General features: G+C 38.4%; 1 protein-coding gene across 1 annotated transcript in view; it reads right to left on the bottom strand.

Annotated features, from left to right (window-relative positions):
- The window catches only part of CNIH3 (cornichon family AMPA receptor auxiliary protein 3), a 44,562-nt gene that overhangs the window by 3,579 nt on the left and 19,746 nt on the right, over positions 1 to 21,237 (bottom strand). Inside the window, exons 2-4 of the mRNA XM_053972363.1 lie at positions 20,329 to 20,397; positions 17,352 to 17,399; positions 1,727 to 1,839 (exon numbers count right to left, since the gene is read on the bottom strand). Coding sequence (XP_053828338.1) covers positions 1,727 to 1,839; positions 17,352 to 17,399; positions 20,329 to 20,397 — 230 coding nt within the window. The remainder of the gene's footprint in view (positions 1 to 1,726; positions 1,840 to 17,351; positions 17,400 to 20,328; positions 20,398 to 21,237) is intronic.

Genomic DNA, 21,237 nt, shown 5'->3' with positions numbered 1-21,237 from the left:
AGCACAAATCAGAGGAAATATTGTTATTTCTGCTGCTTTGACAAAGTAAGCAGAAGATTGCTGGATGCTTACCAATGGATAGACAGATAGGCAGGAAGATATAAAAACAGCAAGCAAGTGACCAGCAGCACTACTTTGAAAGGAGATGTTCTCAAAATAACTTTGCCTTTCTCCCTTCCAATGTTAGTCGCATCCATTTACAACCTCTAATAAGATTGCAAGTTCTTTTATGGAGAAACACAGGTGAAATCTTGCTTAATTCTCTTCATTTGGATGAAGATATTAGACAGTGTCTTCCCATGGTTCTGTGCAGAACTTTACACAATGAACCCAAACATGCCTGTGGTTAAAGCAGGAGTAATTATAGAGTATTTATAGCAAAGCATATGGAGAATCATAGAAAAGAAAAAGAAAAAAAGTTTTCTCCAAAAGTTGATATCATTACTTAGAATCTGACCATTTTCCTCTAGTATATATTTGGTTTTAGAAATTTTTAAAATGGGGCTCATTGTCACACTAAGGGTTGTTAACCCTCAGCAAAAGAGCAGCATAAGACATTATCTTTTATATTGAAGCAGAACAATAGGGAGAAAAGCACCTGTAGCTTCATTTCATTTAGCTTTCTGAGAACTACACTGGCACTCTAATTTCTGAATAATACACTTTATCATATGACTGCATTACAACCAAGCTTTTGCAGAAAAAAAAGTGTAAAAAAGCTACTGTTTTTTAGTTCCTGGTTGAGATGATGATTTTGACTTCTTTACAGAATTATTCTTCTGCTACCATATGTACCTTTGTAACACGAAGAGACCCTGACAGACAAAAATCATCTGTGCTTTTACAAACATTGTGAAAATGCAAAACTAGGGAAGTCTCCAGACTGACAACCACAAAAACTGATATCTCTTGGTAATTTTCAGAAGCAACAGAAGGCTGATTCTCCACTAGAATGCAGAGGGAGATGCAGTAGCAGCAGCTGCACTGCCTGTCTGGAAAACAACAGCAGGTCTTACGTGATCAACTCTGGAAGCCCCTTGGTGAATGTGAACACAATTCAGATATGCAGAGTGGGAACACTCCCCACTTCTTCATATGAGCAGTGTGAAGAAACAGTTCTTCACCTACTCCAATCCCTACTCCAAGAGTCTCTAAAAGAGAATTCCCTTGCAGAACAGAAATTCCCTATTCTTCAGAAAGAAACAACTTACTTTACACTGAAGGAAAAAAAAAAAGCTGCCAAAGAAGATGAGACACAAAAATCTGTCACCCTTCCCAGTCTCTGTTTCACAACTACAATGGAAAGGTTTTCTTGCTAGGGCTGAATGAAGAGATCCAAGCTCTTTCAGATATGAACTGTCTTGCAACTCCCCATCTGTGAAGTATTTAATGCCTCACCAAGTTCCACATTCAGATTCCAGCCTATTTAATTTCCATGTTTTCACTTGTGATGAGTGCATCCTGACACCCTTCAGAAGATTTATCTAAGTAACTGAAAGCCACATTGTATTATCATATGTTTTCCTTAGCCATCCTAAATCATGAAAAAAATTCCTTTTCCTCTGGAAATACAAGTTTCAGCAGCTTATAGGCAAGAGCCTCTAGGCAAGAGGTACTCATCTACACTCTACCATCTACACTGTCCTTCATTGTTCACACAATCTGCATGTGTGCTGAGCTGGCAAGCAAGGCTAACAAGCAGTCAGCATATAAAAGAAGGGCTTACCTCCAGAAGTGATAAAAAAGCAAAGGAACATTTAACCCCAGTGTGAGCCACTCCTGAGCACATAAAAACATTATGCAGAAAAGACTGTGGATGGAGTACTCCGGCAGCACCAGCTAAAAGGAAAGGAACAGGAACAACAGAAGTCAGTAAAACAAACACCTCTTTGATTTTAGTCATCTAGGTAGTTTTTCAGAGAACAAATCAACTCTGCAAGTCTTGCAAGTCTCCTGTGTGTCTGTCCCTAGACACACCTCATCTGGCAGACAGTGCAGCTTTGAGCAAGGAGCACAGGACCCAGGGCCATGCTTGTTAAGGTTCTACCCAAGTTCTACTCCAAGGGCTTGTTGAGATACATGGGACAAATCACTTACTGTCTTATCTGGTGTTCCAGATCTATGTCTACAAAACATACATTGTAGTAATGCCTCCCTCACAAAAGCATTTTGAGACTAAATGAATGCCAGTAAAAGAGTTTTCAAAGAACGAAGTTTTATTACCGAAGCATTCAGAAAGGAAGCAGAGCTATTCCTGAAGTTTTGCTTCTACATTGGAGGAGTGTCTTTGGAAAAACAAAGCACAGCTTTTTGATATGCATTTTGATATGTATTTTGATAAGTTGTATACACCATAAAGAGATCAAATCCATTACCCAGTCTTGCAAGCACAAACCCACTAAGACAGGAAACTCACTTCCTAAGAAAATCCATGGCTCCCTACACTAGTTGTTTCAGAACCATGATGATTCTTTCTATTAAAAGAGAAAATGAGTGGGCAGCTGGCAGAAGCAGAAATGTATATGATGTTGATTCAGAGTAGCTATTTCAAAAGGCACTTTGCTTTCTTCACTGCTTTCCCATTTCTTAGCTGTCTTTCTTCTTTTCTTCCCATGTCTTTTTTCAGAAATCCCTGTTTCTTTTCTTCAAGTCATAGAAAAGACTAATTTCCAGCAGTACATATTTCTCAAAGCTAGACAAACTCATACAAAACTCATCTGCATCCACTGCTTCATCTTGGAGATACATCAACCAAAATTAAATCACAAAAGGCATTTGAGGGCTTTTCTTGATGACAATTCATTATCATCAGTCAAATAATTAAAGTGAGCCCTCTTTTTTTTTAAACAAGGTAAAATTTACTACATGGCTTCTCCAAATACCTACTCCCATACAGCTGTGCTGCAAGGAGTTCCATCATCTTGGCTCTAGGAGTCTTTCCACCTCACATGGAACATACTGTTTTAGATCATTTCACTTCAGTACTTGAAGAAGTTAACAGATTTGGGTATCTCTGTGACTGTGCCTTCAACTTAAACATTCTCAAGGGCTTATTTTACATGGATGAGAAATCATAATACAATTATATACTTCAGATTCCAGATGGTACTTATTTATCACTGCTGGATCTTTTTTTTTTTCAGTTTTAGAATGCAATTTACAACATGACTATAACCTTTTCCCAAAGAATGATTCATCTTCATAACAAACTGTAGACAAGAAAGGTCTTCATGATGTACGTCTGCCCACTGAACATCACAACACTCAAAAGCGTATTACATTCATTTTCACATATTTGATTTCTGGTTCCAACACAATACACAAACTTAGCAAGACTGCAACCCTGGTGCCTGAGCAGTGGGCTGGCTGGTACTAACAGGGAAAGAAACCCACGGTGAATATTTATACAGAGCTTGAAAAACAAAACAAAAATCTGCAGTGAAACTAGAAAGGAAACAAAAGAAACAGAGGACTCTCAGAAGCAGGCTCACTTTCCAGTCACAATTTCTGGTGTAAATTAAATCTATCTATGCTTTTGGTAGAACAGCAAATGGGTCATTTATGTCTCTTCAACCTTTTCTTGGAGTAGTATTTTCCTGTAAACATAAATAAGAAAGGATCATTGCTAATCACTGTTTCTGGAGAGAATTCATGCAAAGAAGCAAAAAAAGCCCAGCCTGCAAAGCCACTTACAGTCAGCTGATGTACTTCAGAGACCAAATCTAAAAGGAGGTGAGAGACTTGGAAGCTTAAAGTACAGAAAGGCACTAACTAACAGCAAGGCTTATGAGGTCAAGTAAATAACTAAAATAAAACACTGCCTCAGTTCTTGTCTGTAAGAATCATCCTGCAATTTGACATTATATCCTCTAAAAACAATGAAAACTTGAAATCAGCTTTAGCAAACATGGGATTCAGCTGCTGGAGAGAAGAAAGCTGGCTGAGAAACAAGCAGCAGTCAATCCTTGTTGTTCCTGCTGAGGTACTCAACTGAAAAGCAACTTCAGTGATACAGATAACTGCAACAGGAACTAAACCAAAGTCTTTAATTCATTCCTGTGAGAGCATAGGAAGCTGTCAGATGGTAAACATGTTAGGATATAAATAGTACACTTCTATTTTGAACCAGGAACATCCTGATTCAAATAATGACCTCTGCTTTCTGACACAGCTGAACATAAAGCTTGTGATGGTTATGAAACATGGAGAAGAAGGAGAAACTGGCATAGCAGCACAATTCTTAAGGGACACAACTTGGTCACTTTGAGTCCCAAGCTCAAATGGCACTACAAATTTACCACCAGAAATTCAGCTGGCTGATATTTCCCTGTGGAAAACCACAGGAAAGCCTGAAAAGGAAGTCAGCTTCTAGACAAAAAAATTGCTGCTAATCAGAAATGCCTTTTGCTAGAACATAAGCAAGGGAAAAAGAAATCACAGTAACTTTGTTAGTTTTGCTCTGTTATAACTGTACAGTTAAGTAAATGACCACATCAGTAAACCCTTATTCACAATTCATCACAATTCCCACTTAAAATGTAAAACCTTAGGTGGGTATCATGCTCATTTACCATCTCACCACAAGAATTCATTCTCATACAAAGTAGTACACACACACTGCACACGTAGATTGATCCTTCTCTAATTCCATAGAAAATAAAGCAGGGTTTGCTATGGATAGACACCTAGGTTTGGCTGAACTAAAGAGCAGGAAAACAAGCGCTGAATTTAAGCACCTATCAGCAGCTTCTTTCTGTTTACAGGAATACGGAGACCTCCTTAGAGAAGCTCAGCCCTAAATACTGTTACTCTGTTTCCCATGTCCTAAATCTGTTCTGTTGTTCTTACACAAAAGACAAACCTGTCTTTTTCTGTCTGTATTTTTCCTCCTTATTCTGTTTATTACAGATGGATAGCTCTTTCTCAAATGTAATTTTGATTTTACAGGACACTGTATCATTTTTACATGGAATGACTTACAGTTTGTCTCACCAGTGAACAGGGCCCATAAGATACCTCATAGAAAACAGAACTGGGAAGATATTATAGCAGGAATAATAATATCCCTTCATCAGTGCTACTAAATTCTCAGTTAGAAAATAAATTGCAACAAGTGAATCAAATATTTTCCCACTCTTAAGCCACTGAAATGTCAAGATGCTTTTTTCCAGCACTTTGCTTAGACCAATGCTCCTGAGTGCTACACAATAATAATAATAATTCTCACAGAATTGCTGTTCCTTCCCCAAAACACTCAAGAGTCTACATCAGTCTCCATCTGTGCATGTCAGCCTCCGCACTGCAACCACAGATTTTACAAGGTACCCAGAAATTGCCAGCCATTATACATTCTACCCTACCAGAGCTTCTGAGAGTCTTCATTACACTGTTAGAGGCTGAAACAACTTCCCTACTTAATGCCTTCCTTCTCCTCCTACAGATGGCAGGAAAATCCTGCAGAGAAGTGGGGGTTGAATCTCCTTCATGTAACATTAAGTGCTCTGGTGATTACCCCAGTGCAAACAAGTTGTTCACTTTAAAAACACACAAGTCCCTTTCCATCCACCTGAAAGCAACAGAAAACTGAAAGCATCATGCATGTGTGGAATCACTCCCAGGCCCCGGATGAGGTCTGATCTAAGTGCACGCTGCTTTATTGCAGGGGTTATTGCTACTGCATCTGCTTATACTAGAGGATGACTGCTGCTTGTCACTATGCTGCTTTTTCCACCACATCTCTCAAAAAAGCTGACAGAATTGGTGCTCAACAGTAGCAAGGAAAGAGGGGGTGGAGGTGTACCCAAGGTTTTTAGGACACAGGAGTTATTTCAATAACACTTTAAAGCCCATCTCTACAGAGCCTGCCAGAGCTAACCTGGGTTACTGGGGAGTGTCAGCTGAGTTAAAGACACTGTGAGATCAAAGGGAGATTATTTAATGACTCCAAAATTCCCCTAACTAAACAGCACAGACCAGAAAAATCAGAAGTGTAGCACAAGAAAGTGAAAAAAAGAAAGCAAAACCACACAAAAAATTAGTAGTAGCATGTGCCTTAGCCCAGACTCTGTGTGTATGTGGAATGTACATACTCTGAAACAAATCATCTGTTTCCTCCTGCTGGTGCACAAACCAAAGAAGAAGGGTCAACTATATGTAATCTAAATACACAGACTACACATACACATAATTCCAACAATTTTAAACATACCGTTTGCACTGATCAAACACACAAACCACTAAATTTTTACTCTAGAAATACAAGAAGTCTTTCCACTTTTCTAGTGTATCTTTCTAATCTACTTTAAATGATTTGGGTTACTTGACTTCCAAAACCTCTTCTGAAGGGCTGCCCTAGAGCCCAATACAATCCTGTCACAGTAAATATACTAAGGTTTTCTGTCCAAATATTCAGGTCCAATTTATTTCAATTCTCCTGTTAAAATCCACCCTTGCTTATGTCTCTGCAGACTGTTCACTAGTTGCTAATACAGTAGCATCAAATTGTAATAACACAAAGATGTAACAAAATCATTTTAAGTAATTTAAAACTATGTTATGCCAACCTTTGGAAATATTTAGCAGTTTAGTAGGTAGATTTGTGCATGTAGTTCAGAAGAAAATGCCTGGGAAATGGATTCCAGATCATCAAAAGGACAACGTGCAGCTGAACCTACTAAGTTGATATATACAGCTTTACGTTTTGTCTGGGGGAGAGCAGCAGCAGGCATATGCAAAACTTAATGTTACAAACAAAATGCAGAGCACAAATTTAAAACAAAAAAAGCGATAGAACATCTCTGTTTTCACCCCTCCACTCACTGCTTGGGATCACAATGAAAGCAGCAAAAAGCCAGTGCTTTGTGAAGGTAATTTAATTATTCTAAAGAGCTATTGGAATTTCTTTAAACATTTCTTTTAAGTGGATGTGAACATAAGTCACTCCACAGCACAAATACCAGACAATGAAATGAATATCACAAAGAGCTTAATTACTATTCTCACTCCATATCCATCTGTGACACAGTACCAGATCTAATATTAAAATACAGGATTTCTGGATGTTCTTTCCATCTCAGATACTAAACACATTTATATTTAGGCCTATCATTTCACTTCTTATTGTCTCTTTCTCTCTTCTGCAACATGGGGATAATTATATTCAATTCTATATATTCCACTGGAGCTAGTTTATGACTAGAATATTTAAGCTTTTTCTTAAGACCAGTAATAACTTAAACAGGAGTGACAGACAAGAATCAGGTCTTTACAGGCCACTCATCAGGAGTATCTAGAAATATTTCTATATTGCAGAGCCCATGGAAGGTCATAGCAGCCAACAGGTAAAAAGGTTATGAAACGGATTTAAAAAAAGACTGAAAGGTCTGCAGGGCACCGGCACAATTCAAGAAGTGTCCCATCCTTGGAAGGCACATCATTAGGGCAGATGTGCTGTGATCTTACAAGCGTATCTCCTCTGCAAACTGTTCTTTTCCACTCAGCAGGGATCAGGAGACATCTTTATGACCTTCCTTTTCCTAACGCTAATTCCGAACCAGTAACAGAAGCTGGGTTAGCAACCCCGGAGTGCAAACTCCTCTAATTTCCACAGCGCTGGCAGAAAACAGGGTAATAAACTTCTTCTTGCCCTACCTCACCTTCGTATTTCAGGCACAACCAGCCAGGACACCCCGCAGCTGGGCTGCTCCAAGAGCTCCTGCCGCCTTTGTCTGCTCCCCCAAAACTGGGGAGAACGGCAATTAGCGCGGCAGCTGTTCGTTAGGAGCTACAAAACCAACCCCCAGTTCACAGACAAGGCTATGAATGCAGAAACCTCAGATGAACAAAATCAAGTTCAGCCATCTGCACAGCTCAGGAAGGGCCCTCAGGCCTTCTCCTGGGGGTCTGCCCAAGATTGACACTTCCATAAATGCTGAAAACTAAGTGTTCACTAAAGGGCTGTTTCCATATCGGGTGTGTAAAGACGCAGTCTGAGGAAGCAGATTTGGTGCAGTGCAGACATAGCAAAGACATATCCCTCCCTAGCACTACAACAGCTTTGTAGAAAACATCAGCAATGAGATGCAAGGCAGGACATTTAACTCTCAGCAGAAAAAATCTGCATCCATAAACAGGTATGGTGTGAAATCATTGTGCTCTACATTTAGGAATTATACTGCTTTTTGTAATTGCATAGTACCTTTATAGGGTGTGATCCCAACTTAAACCCGCACTGAACATTCTGCCAAACATAACAGTGACCTCTGGTTTAACTTCCTTCCTTTTATTAAAATGCAAATACTTCCTTTATTGCATACTGAATTAGAGCAAATAAAGGTCATTAGCAAGTCAAATTCTGTCAATATTTCAACACAGCTCTGAGGAACAGATGCATAAATCGCATCACCCCAAGTGGCTGAGAAGTACACTGCTCTCAGGAGCACAGTACACACAACATTACTCATCTACATTTTTGCTGCATCTTCAGCTTTATTTCTCTGTTACTTGTGACATTCTCCCACTGTAAGGACTTATGTTTACAAACCCTCCAGAACAGGACTGGGAGAAGCTGAGTTGTAGAGCAAGAGGTCATCAGTTACGGAGTGACACTTTGTTTGGCACTTTGTTGATTATTGACCAAACACTTAGAGATGAGATTAGCAGCAAAATATAGTCAGTTAAGCTGAAATAGTTTCATACAGAAATATTTTTGTGAGTAATAACACAATGAATATCTCCCTTCAAAGGATATTCCAGTTTTCATCAGGCATCACTCTGGCAAATCCTACTTCCCCCCCAGAGTAGAAGAATAAAGACCAAACTGAGTCACAAGTTTGAACTCCTCACTCTTGAAATAGTTTTCGTAACTTCTCCCATTACAAGCTCCCCCTGCTATAAGCACCTGGCAGACACAGCAGGATCCATCTTCTCATTATCCCTAGGTAAGCACACAGACATCCTTAGGCAATTATTGCTAAAAATAACAATTGTTATGTTCTAACTTTTCAAAAGTGCTGAATTCAGGAACTTGTAAAATTGACTAAAAATAGTGTTGGCACAATTCACTTAATCAATGAGTGTCAGTAGTGAATGAATTGCCTGCCAGAAATACTACACTTCCTCTCAGTTCTTTAGTCCTATTTTAGGGACTTTCTTTCCAGATATGGTACTGTATCCAAAGAAAGGACAAAAGGGATTATATTCTGTATTTTTACTGCAATAGTAATACTTTTTTAGTAAATATGAATGCAACCTTTTTAAAATAAAACAGAAAGTGTGAAGAAGAGATGCACTATCTCTAGTCAAGCAACATTTATGGGATAATTTGTGTACAAAGTATAAATACTGCCAGCTCTTTGATCCCAATTCTATTATCGGTTTCGCAAAATAGCTTCTCTGCCAAGTTCCACTCTTTCTGATGAAATTCAAACTATGTGGGTGCCCAAAAGACTAACTGAATAGGGAATGCCCAATTTTATCCCATTCCACACTTCATAGATAACAAATGTAACAAAAAGGTATGCAGAAAAGACTTAAGAGAGGGAAAGAGAGAAGCTTTTAGATGATCTGTACTGAATTTCCTGGCAAAGTACAGAAATGAAAAAGGCAACTTGGTAACAAAGGTACTGAAGGCCTGGAAATCTATTACAAGATTCAGGGAAAATCATTATGTCCTTCGTCCTTCTGGTGCAAACAAAACCTCCACCAAGTGTGAATCACTGTGAATATATTAACTCCCTCCTCATTTAGGCAAGCTGCAGAAAACAATTAAACCAACACAGAGCTAGTGAAAGTGTGTCATATTTCAGCCAGAAATATTTTACTTGCTTTTCTTGTCTCTCCACTTCTCCTGTCATCATTCTTCTTTCTTTCTTTCCCTTGTACAACCTAAGGACAGCCTCACTGTTTACATGAACAGAAGATTTAGGATTTATCTCCTGCCTCTTTTGACTAATGAGAGATGCTGTGTGAAAGTTGTCTAAAAACTCCACCATAAGTCACGATTTTCATAAACTCAAAATCATGTATTAATACATTTTTAGCTAATTTCAAATTTTACACTTGAAGTGTAAAAAATACTCTCTCCTAATGTAAAAATATCTTGTCAGAGCCACTCTGAAGGCCAGAATAAAGTTGGCTTTATCATGCAATAGAAGTTCAGCAGTACCTTTCAAGTAAGGATGGAGTACTGAAATACAGATCAGGTTTGGGTTTCTCGCACATGCTCCGAGTCTAATGTATTTTTAAAAGTTTTGAGGCACTTCAAACAAAGGAGAACTTCAATTAATTTAGTTTTATGAAGCATGATGCAATCACAGTCCAAATCCTAATGGACAGAATATGCAGAGCATGGCAAGCTTACACCATAAAAAATCTGCAGGTATAATTAATGCCTCAGAAACAGCAATATCCTTTATTCCACTGGCTGCATGCAAACTCTGGAATTTCTTCTGAGGCAGTTTGGAAGCTAATTTTGTGTGTGTGTGTATAGCAGAGGGGTGTAGCTCATACTCAGTGTGATATTGACAGAGATCTATCTCATCTTGTTGCCTATGTTCATTAGTATTTCTGCAGAGCAAACATCCCAAGCCTCTAAGCATACAACACCATATAATTTCACTCCCAGCGATCTGATATCAATGTGACCACAGTAGTTTGAGTCTGACTCAAACTGGGCTGGATTTGAACAGCTGCTGTAGAGATCCAACACTCCATGCACTTACTGACACAACAAAACATCAGACCCCTCAAAAACAGCAAATTTTGACCTTCGATTAAAAATAAAAGATTCAAGCCTCTGCCTGCAAACAAGAAAAATAAGTAGGTCTCCAAAAACAAGATTTCTATCATCATAACAACTGTGCAACTTTTCCTTTCCTGTTGTGTACATGTCTTGCGAGTGTAAACAAATGTTCTTCATACTTATTATCATGTGCCTTTTGCAACATCTGGGACAACCAGGCTTTACTCTTTACCTGAGACCAAAAGCACTGCTGTAACACAAACACCAGTGCAAACATTATGGAAAAGGAGAGCCAGGTCTTGCTGAAAGTCATCTCACAATGCAACTTTTAAAAGATCTTAGTTTCCAAAGTATATTAAATATATAATATTTCTTAAATATCCAAAGTATATTTAAGAAAACAGAATGCAAATTCAAAAAGTGGCAAAATGTAAGACGAAAGAACATCCACCTAAAGACAACAAAAGCAGAGTTGCATTATATTTTCTTCCAGAAAGGCAAGTGTGTAACAGCCTACAACTACCCTCTTAAGACAGTTTTAAAACATGAAGTTTTCATCTGATAATGTTAAGTCAGAATATCACTGTAGTCCCAATAACAGATCATATGTTTAAACCTCTAAAGAAAAAGGATTAATGAGCATCTGTTTCAGATTCACATTACTTATCAGGCCAGTTAATAGCAAGTTCAGATCTTGACAAAACTATCTCATGTGATGCAATCAAAAGGATTCAACTCTATTGTGAACCACTGAAATTGCAGTGCAAAGATTGGGGAGGAAAAAAAAGAAAGGCATTTGAGATTATAAAAATAATCTTTAAAATACATAGGATTTACTTAAATAGTTTATACACTGCCTGGGTATAACCTTCTATATTGCCATGAGTCACTGGGAGACACCAAATAACAACCTGAGTATCTGCAGTATTTTTTCTACACACAGAATTTTATATTCACTGTCCCGAAGATATCCACATTGTCTCTTGATTGGGGTTTATGCTCCCAGTCCCTCAGTGGGAAGGGTCTCCTGACAGTTTTCCTACTGCCCAGAAGATTACTCAAAACTCAGCAGTTTCATCACATTGATGAGGTGTGAAAAGAGAGAGCATTAGATACATGGAGAAACATGACATGTACTGAGAAGCCAGTAACAATGATGAACTCTTTGGTCCCTAATGAGAGTGGACAAAGTTCATGTGCTCTGTCATTGTAACAATCGCTGTTAACAGGAAAAATGTCACACGCTGCCATTCTTTGTTCCCTTTTGTGATCTTTGTTTGAGCAGCAGTTTATCAGAACTCTGGAAACATCAGTCTCTTTCTCCTGCAAGGCAGAATATCACTGCCATTTCCACAGCCCAAAAATACCTAATGATTAGACTGAAAATTCTGTTTTCCTCTTAGATAACACAAGCACCTAAGCTTCAAAGACTAGTCCACTAAAAGAAAACCTGGGATATATTAACCCTGCAGACTTATCCCTCTAAGTGTGGCTATGCTGCAACACTTTTTTTTTCTGTTAAGTCCAGCTTAATGAGGAATTAAAAACATTTTTATTGAGGTTGTAAAAAATGTGCAGCACTACCAAGGTAAAACCATTGCTGCTATTCCCAGTTTCACAACAAACTAATTGTCTTGCTGCTGGAGTTTCCACTCAGGAGATTTCTCAGCCCCAGGGAGAAAGTGTGATTCCTTCTTACAATATGGATGGTTATACACCACTTTCAAAATTCCTTGTAATCACATGCATCACATTTGCTAAATTTGCTTATATAAGCTCACATCAAGCATTTTAATGAGCTATTCTATAGGCTTACAGAAGGGCTCTGCTAATGACTATCAGCCTACAGACTGTGTAAAAGAATGTCACACATCCATAAATCCCTAAATGCATGATAAAGCAATCAACAGACAGACCCAAAGCCACACTCTTAAAATCCATCACATTATCTCAGGCTTGCCAGTGACCATGAGGCAGAACAACAGGGAGAGTGATCCTGGCAATAACCAGCAAATTTATCAAGAAGAAAAGAATGTGATCAGTCAGTTGAAAAGAGCTACTGGGACACCTGACACTCCTCAAAGGAGAGTGGCCACTGTAGCTGCTGCAAGCAGGGAATGGTAGAAGCCACTGGAAGGTGAAGGTCTGGAGCCTATCAAGGTCCAAGTGAAAAAAAATTATTTCATATGGCAATTACTCTAGTGCATACTGGTCAGTCTTCTTCAGCCAAAATATGGGAGGAAAAAAAGTCAGCTGGATAAGGATAAACAAGGAAAGATAGAGCTTTTTAACAAGGTTGATTTCACATAATATTTAGATACATATAAAGGAAAAGAACCTCCATACTCAAATAATCCTCTTCTGCTGCTAAGAAAAAGCCTAAAACCTAACTTGTCCCCTGTTAGCTGATCCAACCAGCTCAGTAATGTTTCGCTGAACATATTGTGGGGTTTTGTCCAAATTTTGGGAGTCTGCATTCAGTGCTGACAAAGAGGCACGACACAGACACAGGACCAAGCCTTATCTTCATCCTCAGAATGCTCTGTCCACAGCTGAACCTGTGGTGTTAACCCATAACCATTCGAGCTCCTGTTTGCTCATGCCTCTGGATTACTGTTACTTGCACACATGAGTAATTTTAACTGTTTTTACAGAATATATAAATGTTGATATGTACTGAATCAAAACTGTACAGACACTCTGTGTCTGGAATTCTATACTACACTCACTAGGTTTTACATTTTATTTATACTATCTCAGTCTGAATGGAATGGCAATTCTACAACCACTCTTTGAAGTAATATGAGTTTTGGTTATTTACCAAAACCTGTAAATACAGTAAAACATAACTATTATGGATATTAAAATAGACATTTATTTTACTTTTGCAAAGTGGTAAAAACCAGAATTGAACCCTGTAAATACCAGAACTACTGAATACAGAATAAATTTCCACCATTCCCACAGCAGATCCAGCTCCACTGGAAACCACAGTGACAGAGGTACAAGACGAGACCAAGCACTGGCACTGCCCAACCACCCAACTAAAACATTAAAACTTGCTTTAAAAATGTTAGGTGGATAGGTTTTTAGGTTTGTTTTCTTTTAAACACCCCAGCTCCTGATTCACTATCTACTATACTACTGCTAGTACTAGAGTGCTGAACTGGCTGAGTTTGGTTATTCAAATACAGTCCCTGCAGGGGTTTTTGTCTTTGTGTTTGTATTCTTCAAGACAGTTCAAGTTCATCTGGAACATCTTTGAGATTAATGTCACTTTGCCTGTGGTTAGAACTCTTCTTGAATCTACTCTCTTCCCAGCATCCCTTCAGGATTTGTTAAAAAAAAAACAAAAACAAAAACCCCAAATAAAATCAAGAAAAAGGATTAAGCTCTGGTAGAGTATTTTCTTACACTTGCAGTTTAAGGAATTTTAGGCATAGCTTAACTAAAATACTACATTAGAAAAATGAGTAAAAGTCTGTCTTTTATCAACCTCAACTCCCTCCCCATTAAGTTCCAGTTCTGATGTTCAGAAATCATTCTTACTTTAGTTTAACAAGTTTTAAAAACAAATATTTGCTGATAATTGGAGAAGAGTTACTTAAATTGTTGAGCAGTGACTGGCATGAGCAAACTGAAATCTGAAATGTGCTCACTGAGCAAGAAGTTCAATCAACTCTCCTCCTTAGTGAGGATTTATTGAATTAATTCAAAAATTAGGATGCATAACCTAATCAGAATTTAATTTAAATTTCCTCCAAGGTAAAGTAATAATATTGCAGTGCTTGATTAATGAATTTGACTGTATTTTAATCTAGGAAATTCCTAATTGTCCTTAGTGTTAACGTAAGTATCAATTAGGAGTTAAAAATAAGGAATCAATCGGTTAGCTAGATTTCTTGAAATACAACTGCAATTACAATTAAATAATATTGCTGTCATCAGTAACTGAACATATTTTAACAACCCCACCAAAATATTTGACTGTAAAAATCATGGTAGACCTCACAGGCAGATCTTGGCACATCACAGGCACCCCTCAGCAGGGCTGATAAGCCCAAGAAGCCTGAGCTGCTCTGTACTGCTCTGCTCCCACCCACCACTAACTTGGGTCCTCTGGACAGCACTGCAGTGAGCCATGGAATCACATCCTTAGGGAAACAAAGGCAATTTAAAGCAAAAAATCCTCCACAGCATTTGCTCACACTGGTGTGTCCTGAGTGAATCACCCGACACTTGTATGGCAACCAATGTGTGCATGATGGGATATTCCACAGCACAGGAACACAGATCTATCCTACAAAACCCCACAGCACTGAATAAAATGAGGCACCTGTAGCCTGAGAGGACCTCACATGATGCTGGGTTCAGAAAAGAAGCCTTCTCATTTACTTCAGGGCAGAAGAGATCTGACTGTGGATATAAAATGTTCATAGCTTCTTTATGCGGAATCAATCATTCTTCAGTAACCAGAAAATGTAGGCTTATTTAATTCTACAGCACCATAGAAACAAGGACCCATATGTTCCTGCATGTCTACATGCCAGCACCATATACACCTGCTTCACACAAACCCTGCTTGTTTTAATGATATAGAAACATTTTCCCCAAACCAAACATCAGAAAATGCCTGGCTGCAGAACAGTTGCATCCTCCATTCTATTTTGGAAAATGTAAATAAGTTACATAAATTATATCATATCTGGTGAAATATCACACACCTGGTCACAGTTTCTCAATAAATTTCTCCAAATATTTTGGAGATAAACCCAAAAACACATCCTTAAAAAAGTCTTCGCTCACTGGGATCAGATTTCTATGACATATTTAACAATTTAACAATTCCCAAGAACCCCTTCTAAAACCAGCATATAAAGAAATTGAACATACTTTTATAGCCCACCTATAATCTCTTTAGAACAACAAATTTACATCAGCTCTTAAGCATTAAGTTCTAATGTCATAAATATCAAGATACCACTGTTTTCAAAGCCCTATAAAAGAACTTCCTGACTTCAAAACAGGTATGCTGTTGTTTCATAGAAGTAGAAAAAGGCCCTAAAGCCACACAATATTGAAGGATATATTTAGTACTTGCTGGAAGAATCCTAACAGCTATTTTCCTGTATCAATATAGCTGGCACTCAATTCTTTACTGTTTTTCCTCAATTTTCCTCTATGCTACATAAAACACAGCTATTTTTAGCGGTTGTCAGATTTCAAGGCTACAAATCTCTGTAGTTATTGCACCCTCCTCTTCTTGCATATGATCTCTCAATTAAAACAAATGTGTCCCCAAAGAACTTTGAAGAAGAGGCTGAATTAACAAACCACTTAAGTGAACCAGAAGTAAGCCAATCCCCTGTGAATACAGAGTCTGCAATTAGCCAAAACGCTCCATTTTGCTGTTCACAACAAGGCCAATGTGCAATAAAAATTAAACATTGATGCAGGCAAGGCATTCCCGTGGGGCTCACATATATTAAACCATTACCACTCAACAGTTGCTTTATGTCCAAGAAACTGGGACACAGCTTGAGACTGGCTGGCTGCCTATTTGATAAAGTGGAAAACTATTGGTGATAAGTATTTTCCCTTATTTTTGTCACCCAAGTGGCATAACCAGGCTCAGGAAGTACTTAAATGTGGTTCCCAGCAGTCACATGCTCACAGTGGTGCCAGACACGACTCAGGTTCTGACTGAGGAGCGGATGGCAGCCCAAAGGTTCTTCATGGAGTCACAGTTATACCTTTGGATCAGCCCAAAGTGATAATCCCTATCACTGGCTTTCCCAAAACCTCTGAGGATGATGCCACCAGCTTCTTAAAACCCTATCTGAATTTAGGTCTTAGCTCAATTAGGGTGAATTCAGCAGTCCCCACTGCAGTGATGACCTTTTTAAGGAAAAATTCAGGATTTAGGTGGCTTCATTACCACTCTGCAGGACACAACATATAGAAATTTGAACACAGAATAAAATAGTTTACAACCATGATTATTTTTACTTCAAAGGGACACAGTCAGGAAAAACAAAGATTGCTTATGAAAATCCTATTTGAAGCCACAAATGAGTAACCCACAATCTATCAGCTCCTTCAAATGTCTCAGTAGCTGAGGCACTCAGCATCTCACCTGTGTCAAGCTAAAATACATACTGTTACCAACTTTTCTCTTCCATCAACCAGAAACCTTGAATATTAGATAGGTAACTAATAAAAATATTCAGCATGTCAAATACTAAGCCACTGTTCAAAAAAAAAAGGGTATTTTTAAAGCCTGTACTACAACAGTAACAGCAGTTTTATAGGACTATAAAAGAACCTCCATCTGCAACTGTAAAAGGACTTGCCACCTTGGAAAAGCTCGTTCCAAAATAAATGGGCTGGTGTTCTAAAGTTCAGTTTTTATCCAGACACCCTCTATTATATCAGCCTTTTAAAATTTGTCTTGCTCTGTCCTTACAAGGTCACCCTGACATTCAATTCTCAGTTGAATCCAGCTTTCCATCAACAGAGTGTGAGGATCAAAGAGAAAATAAATGCACATTGCCACTGGATGGCTTTAATTCTCATAAACTTCACAAATCCTTGGCTGGTTCACACTCACCTTTCGCAGGAGGAAGCAAATCCGCTCAATATTCCTCAGCCGCTCCCTCTGTCAAGAGAAAGTGGGGGAAAGGCAGGAGATTAGCTGGTGCTACAAATGAAGATAATATATTACAATTACCAGGGGTCAATGTTTTAATTAATGGCTGCAGTGAAGCAGCACATGATATTAATCTGGATGGACAGCATTCACTTCTTACCCACTGCTTGCAAACTCAATGATTTTCCCATTTCTAAGTCCCAGTAAGTTATTTCTCATTTGTTACTGGGTGTAACAGTATCAGCTGGGGATTCAGGTCTGTGTTAGCCTTCAGCCAGAGGTTGCCAGAGTTTGCCAGAGTAGCCAGAGTAGCCTTCAGCCAGAGGTTTTAAGTCATCATTTGTGGCTCTATTCAATTGTGCCAATTCATACCACAGAGTCTTGGTCTGGCATTTTCAGGCAACCAACCTCTGGCTTCAAGATAAACCTGAGTGGGAAAAACAACGAAGTTTGCATGGCAGCTCTTCCTCTATCGCTAAGATGTTGCCTAAACATGTGATACTAGAATTTAACACATTAGCGAAAGATATCTGAAATGGCCTAGAAATGCCACTTTAAACAACAGATGCATTCATAAATACTGAGAATCACTGTAATTAAGCATTGTGACTCAAAAGACGTTCTAAAAACTCAACTCAGAGGAAGAAGACAAATCAAAGCCAGGCTTTCTTTTCAATGGCTCATAAAGAGAAGCTCACCAGCAAAACCAAATTTCACTGCATAACCCCTTGACTGGAGTTACTGTGAAAGATTCTACTTAGTGTTAGTTACACTGCAAAAGGCAGAGTGGGTTTTCTGTCCTCAGAAGACTACTTGATATTTTCATTTAGATATGGCAAAAATATTCCAAACAATGAACTTTTTAAAATAGGCAATGTATTATAACAATGTGAGAAGCCAGCTCTCCCTAAGCTTTTTGCTTTTCAAATGTTTTAAAACACAAGGTTGTGGAAAATTTAATTCTAGTCTCCAAATAAATGTCTTTTTTGCTCTTCTGTCCCCAAATTTGAGCCATTTTTTTAAAAAAAGGTATCATTTTGGAAAGACAGTGAGGCAATGGCAGCTTGACAGGCCCCAGAAAAATACTGTGCCTCTTTTTGGAGTCTCTGAGTTAAATAGAGTCAGAAATTTTAGACTCACAGTTGCAAACATGAGAATGGATGTGTGTAGATGCACCTGAGAAGCTGCAGAAAGCTCCCTTGCCTTCCAAAGTTGAGAGGGAAAGACAGATGCCAACTGCATCTGGCCTTGGAGAAGTGGGAAGTCTGTCTCTGAACTGAAGATAATAGAGAGCAAAGCAGAAAATTTGAATTAAATTCTCAGTACTGACATTAATTTGCCTCTGATTTGTCTTTAATGCAGCCTCCTCTTGTCAAAAAGGCTCTACCCTCTGTCATGAAAACATTATGGAGGACACATGGGAAAACTTCAGACAGTCTTACAGTGCAATAAGAGAAAACTACCCCATCAAATAAATGGAATATAGGTACAAGCAACGGTGCAGAGGGAAAAAAGAAAATACACTTGACCAAAGATATAAAAAATCCCTGCTAAAAATCTTCCTTTTATGACAATATAAAAGACATTGACATATGTACTGTGCATAAAAAAGCAATCTGAGATTATTGCTTGAATTATCACAGAAAGTTTAATGGAAGTCAAGTATGTGAACCAACCACAGAATACTCTGCTGTGCTTTCCTTTATGATTCACTTTTTGATTCCTCAACTCATATGACTGGAAATGGGACTTGTAATTTTATTTTTTTTTTTTTATCATGGAGACCAATTCCATAACCATTTTAAAATAAAATGAGATTATCTCCATAGAGCATCTCAAGTTTTAGGAAGTGAACAATTTACTGGAATTTGGTACATATAAATCCAGTGTGCAGTTCTGAGATAGGAAGTAAAAACACATAAAGTGGATTGAAAATCAGATTACTTCCAGTAAATTCAAAACCAGATTACATCCACACTGATGTCCCCTATAGGATTTCTTCATATAATTTCTTTATTTTCTTCTCATTCTTTGCTTATGTGTTAGTGAACACTGAAAAAAAAAACATCCTAGGGTTATAAAGTTTATGCTTAAAATAATCAGTGGTTTAAGCAGTACATGTCCTCAGCTGAGTTATGAAACAAAGTTAAATGGCAAAGTACTAGCTACTGCATCTGGTTATCAGTTGTATGCAATTTAAAAAATTGATAGTCTGTAGAGACCAAATTCAGCACGTGTCATGATCATTGTCATTCCCAGTGAGGTGGAGATGGGGAGCCAAGTTCTGCTCTCAGTTCTGGTGGTGCAAACTGGCACATGCAGCTGCAGTCAGCTAAATCACCCTAGATTACAGCTTTAATTAACAGAGGAATTTGGATATGCTTACATCTAGGCTGCATTTCTGGTTCATTAGTTAAAACTGAGTTTACAGTTAAAGGTATTTAATGCTCTCCTATAGCAAATACAGCAGAAAATTATATTTACTCCTAAAGCACAGGAAAATCCAAAGGCCTGCCATGGGACAGAAAGGTCCAGGCATGCACCTCTTAATAAATTCTTTCAAGATTTTAGCTCATTGATACAGACAGTATGGGAGAAAGTGGGCATCTCATGCTCAAACACAAAGAAAGCAAATTATTTCAAAAAGGAAAACTTGTGCCACAGAATGAAAAGGTGGAAAAGAAAGCATTAGCATCACATGACATTCTTCAGTTTTTGGATTTCCAAATTACTTTCCTGCCTCCTTCAGCAAAGAGGAAAGCCATTAACATAAAAATCGCCATCTGGCTTCCTAAGACTGGCCCAATAAACCAATTTTCCAAACCACAGCTGACTTCACAAGAGACTCCCTATTCATTTGCACACTCATCCTTGACCAAAGCTCAGTGCTGCCCGTTCCTGGAGCAGCCCCAGCCCCACAGAGCCTGGCTGTACTCACTGCGTGGGCTGGGTTGCACTGGTCGATGGGGCTCTTGAAGTCTGTCCGAAGCTCATCGAAGGCAATTATCTGAAAAACAATTTTTTCAAATCCTGTAATGAATGCTCCTTCAAACACTTACTTTCCTTGAGGGACTAATCAGATGCATTGCCTGCCTTCCTTGCTTTCCAGGGAAAATATGGAAAAATAGCTTCCCCGACACACTCCCTTTAGAAGTAAGTAGTTAAAACAAAACTTGGGATACTCCTACATATGACACCTAGAACTCATTAATCTGTCACTCTACAAAATCATATCTATAGCCTTTTCAGTGTTGCTACTTTCCATATTTCTTCCCTCATATCGGCAAGATTTCTGTTCTCAGATTTCCATATGACATAAAACTACTTCACAAGCAAATACATCTCCAAATTTGATGGAAAAAGTAATTAGCTGCCTAAAACAGAGATGTACCTGATATGATGTTCCAGGTTTACTGCATAAACAGCCCGTTTTTATTAATTGTTAAACCTACCTCAGATATTAATTCTGAATTAGTATGAGCTTCACATTAAGCTGCTATTCATTTACAAGCACACTTCTCAAAAGGTAAAGCACTCTAGAGCAAATATGCCCTTCCTAAATTCTGGCACATTTTAGAACTTTACTTCAGACCTCATTAATGGAGAGATGTCTTTTGCTCAGGTCCTTTGGTTTCCTCCATTAACAGATGGATTGAGACACCCTGGTAATCAGTGGTGCTTTTAAAGCACAGCAGACAAATTGTCTATAGAAATATCAGTGTTTGATAGCATTTTCTTGGAAGATCTTGTGTTAGATCTAGTGAAGAGCTAGTGTTTTCTTGGAAGACAGTTTTCTTGGAAAGAAAACAGCTGTAATAATCCTCAGAACACTTCATTCAAAGATCTC

This window comes from Vidua macroura, chromosome 3 (assembly GCF_024509145.1).
Source record: "Vidua macroura isolate BioBank_ID:100142 chromosome 3, ASM2450914v1, whole genome shotgun sequence".
Taxonomy (NCBI): Eukaryota; Metazoa; Chordata; class Aves; order Passeriformes; family Viduidae; genus Vidua; species Vidua macroura.
Note: the sequence above shows the minus strand (reverse complement) of the source record. Positions and strands in the feature narration are given on the sequence as shown.